At 40.7% G+C, this 4,442-nt stretch overlaps 1 protein-coding gene and 1 pseudogene across 1 annotated transcript in view; one reads left to right on the top strand and one right to left on the bottom strand.

Annotated features, from left to right (window-relative positions):
• The window catches only part of MCOLN2 (mucolipin 2), a 50,715-nt gene extending 49,521 nt beyond the window's left edge, over positions 1–1,194 (top strand). The window contains exon 13 of the mRNA XM_012722133.1: positions 1,134–1,194. Coding sequence (XP_012577587.1) covers positions 1,134–1,194 — 61 coding nt within the window. The remainder of the gene's footprint in view (positions 1–1,133) is intronic.
• Positions 1,195–1,309: 115 nt separating this feature from the next.
• LOC101624011 lies at positions 1,310–2,892 on the bottom strand (annotated as a pseudogene).
• Between the last annotated feature and the right edge of the window lie 1,550 nt (positions 2,893–4,442).

The following is a 4,442-nucleotide window of genomic DNA, read 5'->3' as shown; positions in this document are numbered from 1 at the left end:
GGCAGGCGGGAATCGAACTCATGCGGAAGTGGCTTCAGATTCTCAGTGCTGCGCTTTAACCCGCTGCGCCACCAGGGAGGGCCATGTGTTTTTTTTTAAATGGCACAGCAAAAGGGAATACAATTCTACTACTGCACACCTCAAGAAGCAGCACACTGATAAATCCCTTCATTAGAAAGGTTATCTTGGGTCTTCTGGTGGTGTAAGAGTTAAGTCCAAGTGCTATCACAGCTGTGACCTGAGTTTCATCCCCGACCAGGGAACTGACCCACATGGTGCAGCAGACCTCTCCTGTCTAGCCCGCTGCTCCCCTCAGCAGTTTACTTCATTAGATCCACCTATCTTTCTCCCCACTCTCCTAGTGAATCCTCTCATATCCCTCCCCCCTGACCCTCACCCTACACATCTGGCCTACAGTCCAGTTCTATACATAAATAAATAAAACTTAAAAAAAAATTAGGAAGGTTATCTTTTCTCTCACTGATACCACAGGCTAAACTATATATCATCTCATCAAATAACAGTTGAGGCAATAGAATAAGTTTAAGGGCAGCACATTGACTCCCACTTAATACAAGTAATGATATAGACCAACACCTGGTCACAAATTAAGTTCTTTGCCAGTTAAATACAGTTTTAACTTTCAGAGTTTTAACAATTAAGGGTCATACACTGAAATATATATAAATATATATAACTAGAGCTTTTCAGTCTGAGCTAGTTCATGCACACAGCTGAAATAAATGGCAAAGTACGGTCTAACAAATGCTAGAGGCAATTTTTTAGAAGTAGTTTATACAGTTCTTAAACTTCACCTTTCATGCTGAAGTCATTGTACATAGAGGGCAACATTGGAGCTTTTATATTTGAGTTTATTCTTCAGTTAACTTGAAAACACTTCCATGGTTGAATATTAAAGCAAAAATAATTACAAGTCATGAGCATATTGATTATAGTCCTTCATTCATTCACTGCTGCGTACTCATTTATTGCTGTTGATGGGCATTCATTAATGAAGGAAAAAGTCTTTTTTTTTCTCACAGTGCAATTTTAAAATTTTACCTTCTTAATTCTTTGGGAATTTTCATTTTGAGGTAGAAAAATCTGACTTTTCTTTTATGGTTTCTTTGCAGCTTTAGACTCAGAAAGCTCTTCTCGACTTCTTGGATCAGGTCACCATTCCTCTGTGTGTAAAAGGCAGCAGTGAATGTCACTCAGTGACCCATGAAGAGGTCTGTCCCTGAATACTGTCCTAGGATGACCTTTGTTCGTGTAAGCTTCTCTATAAAAAGGGCATCACCTTTCTGGTTTAGATAAAAATCCACAGATCTACCTGGTCCATTGCATCAATCTCCTCTATTTCCTTCCTCTCAGGTAGGAGTCTTCCCAGCTAAAAGATTGCATCATCCCAGCTAAAAGAAGGTTGTTCTCAGGAAAGTTTACCTTCAATTCATTGATTAGGTAAGCTTTTCATTTGGTCTGTGATAAATTGGTGTGCCTTCATTTAGCATATGATTTATACCTCTGTGCTTGCCAATCTGACCTGGATGAGAGGTGAGTGCTCTAGTTTGGATGTCAAGAGTAGATATTGGCTTTTGAAAGTCACATATTGCTTCGACCAGTTGTATGTCCTTACCCATGGAAAGGTCTGCTCCTTGCTTTGTGAAAAGAACATGAGCCACCTGATCTAAAACAATTGTAGTATCTACTGGCTCCACCCTGGTTCTTGTCTCCTTCATCATGAAATGTTATTTCCTGGCCATCTTTTATGCCTTTGTTGATATGAACTTCTAGAACCTACTCTCTCATACTATCTTCCTTTCCATTGCAGCTTTTAAAATCTGTCTTTAGAACTGATCTGTTCCTCCTGGCCCTGACATTCCATGCACAGAGACTAAATTTGCTGAACCATTTCAAGCCCTGTCTGCTGCATTGTACTGCCTTGGCCATTGGAACTGCCCCTTTCTCAGCACCTAGATCTTTACATTTGTCACAAATCATATTCTTTCCCAGAGCTTGCTTTCTTGTACCATTTTACAAGTCTTCTAAGGTTATTGAAAGTTGATGGACAAACTTTTTACCTCTTTTTTCTCTTTATACCCTTCCTGTTCTGCCAAAAACACATCAAACATGTCCATAGGGAGCTAAAACCAAAACTTATTCCACTTTCTTTAATGACTTGTTCTCTGCTCTTGTCACATAAATACTTTTTTTTTTAAGCGATTTATTTATTTATTCATAGAGAACTAGGGTACAAGCCAGAGGTGCAGGGGTGGGTGAGAGGCTTCACCAGAGACAGAGTGGGGGAGCAGAACAGGAGCTGTGGGTGGGTCAAGAGAGGTCTGCCAGCCATGTGGGTCATCTCTAGGGTGGGGGATTGAACTCTGAGGCGGCTGCTGCCAGCTTACAGTGCTGTGTCCTAACCTGTTGTACCACTAGGGAGGGCCTCAAATACTTTCTAAAACAATTTTTAATTTTTATTTTTTTAAGGTATTTTATTAAGGAAGAACTACTCCTCCCCCCCATCTTTGTTAATAGTTTGATAGTGTAAGATTTCTCCCATCAGGTGTGGCTGTTGAATCTCTCCCACCACCAAAGTACCCCAAGGGTATATTTTAGCATGTGGTGCAGGAGAGTAGGTTCAAATCTGTTTTTTCTTCAGATAGCTGACACCTGGAATATCACCTCTTGATCCTTGACATACCAATTTGATATTCCTTTGCTTTGCATTGGAGAGTGCTTCATAAACTTGAGAAACCTGTTTAAACTTCTTTCCATTTGGATTCTTATCGGAGTGGTACTTCAGGGCCAGCTTCCTATAAACCGTTTTCAGATCTTCCTGGGAAATAATGGGTATGACCCCAAAATGTCATAGTAAGTGGTTTCTTTCATCAGTTTCTACAGTCAGTTCCTCCACCTTGCCCATCCCAATTAGCCAAATTATATATAGATAATAATAATTATATATATTATACATACTATATTTTATAATATATAAATACTAATTTATATATAAATTATTTATCTACTTAAGTATGCAAGAGCTAATGTGTAGGCCAGAGGTGTGGGAGTAGGGCTATATGAGAAAATTCACCAGAGAGAGTGGGGAGCAGAACAGGCAGATCTACTGAAATACACTGCTGATGGGAAGCAGTGGGCGAGACAGGAGAGGTCTGCTGTCAACTCCCTGGGCAGGGGATCAAACTCATGCTATAGTGGCTACCAATAACTTCACAGTGCTGAGACTTAACCCCTTTTGCCACTAGGGAGCCCCCCCCCCCGCCAAATAATATATTTTTAAAGTTGTATTTGTTTGAAAGCCTACTCTGTAAATGTTACTAATATTCATCCCAGCAAATTGAAATGGTGTAGTTCAGGAGTTCCATTTTACTGGAACACAGAGTAGATAGTGCAACTTGGCTTTGAACCCAGAATTCATGCATGACCCCAAGACCTCCTGTCTTCCCTTTATGCTGCCTACGTTTCAGATAAATTATTATTGAATAGAATTGAATGGCAGGAAAAAAAAATTTAACTTCATGGGAAATGTGACTTTTTCTAAACAATACCTTGTCAGGCAACATTCCTTAAACTCATACAATGCTAGGGTTAGTGGAAAATCATCTGTATCTTTGTGAGTAGTTGAAAGTGCCACAGAAGGTCCTAGTTCTAACACTAAATTGCTAAGTAGTTTAAACAAGTTTAAGCTGCTCCAAGCCTTCTCTGTTACATGGGAAGAATAAAATTGGTAGTACAGGGAGGTTAGGTATCTTTTTTTTTTTAAAAGATTTATTTATTTATTCGTACAGAACTGGGGTACAAGTCAGAGATGCAGAGGGTGAGAGGGTTCACCAGAGACAGAGTGGGGTACAGAACAGGCAGATCGATGAAGTACACTGCTGAGGGGAGCAGCGGCCTCGCCATGTGGATCTCCTCCGGGGCAGGCGGGAATCGAACTCATGCGTAAGTAGTTTAAGCTTCTTTGTGCTGTGCTTTAACCTGCTGCGCCACCAGGGAGGGCCACGGTTAGGTATCTTATCTTACCTGGTGAAGTTGTTACAGTTTGGTGGTGGGCATGGTGTGGTAATATCTGGGTCTGTCTGGTGGCACAGCACTTTGAAGCTATACACAGCCACTGAGCATGGGTTCGATCCCTGGCCAGGGAGCTGACCCACATGGCACAGCAGACCTCTTCTGTCTTGCCTGCTGCTCCCCTTCACAATGTATTTCAGTACATCTGCCTGTTCTGTTCCTTACTCTGTCTCTAGTTAGGTCACCCCCTCCTCACTTCTGGCCTGTACCCCAGTTCTCGTATACATAAAAAATAATCTTAAAAACTCCCACATATACAGTGTTGTAAATCAGCATTGTCTCAATAAAAAAAAAAAATTTAATTAAAAAAAGTATTTTATCTAAGGTTACACAATAGTAACCGGCAGAGT

This window comes from Condylura cristata, unplaced genomic scaffold (genome assembly GCF_000260355.1).
Source record: "Condylura cristata isolate star-nosed mole 26May11 unplaced genomic scaffold, ConCri1.0 scaffold00008, whole genome shotgun sequence".
NCBI classification, from domain to species: domain Eukaryota; kingdom Metazoa; phylum Chordata; class Mammalia; order Eulipotyphla; family Talpidae; genus Condylura; species Condylura cristata.
The sequence above is the reverse complement of the archived record's forward strand: the minus strand, read 5'-3'. Positions and strand labels throughout refer to the sequence as shown.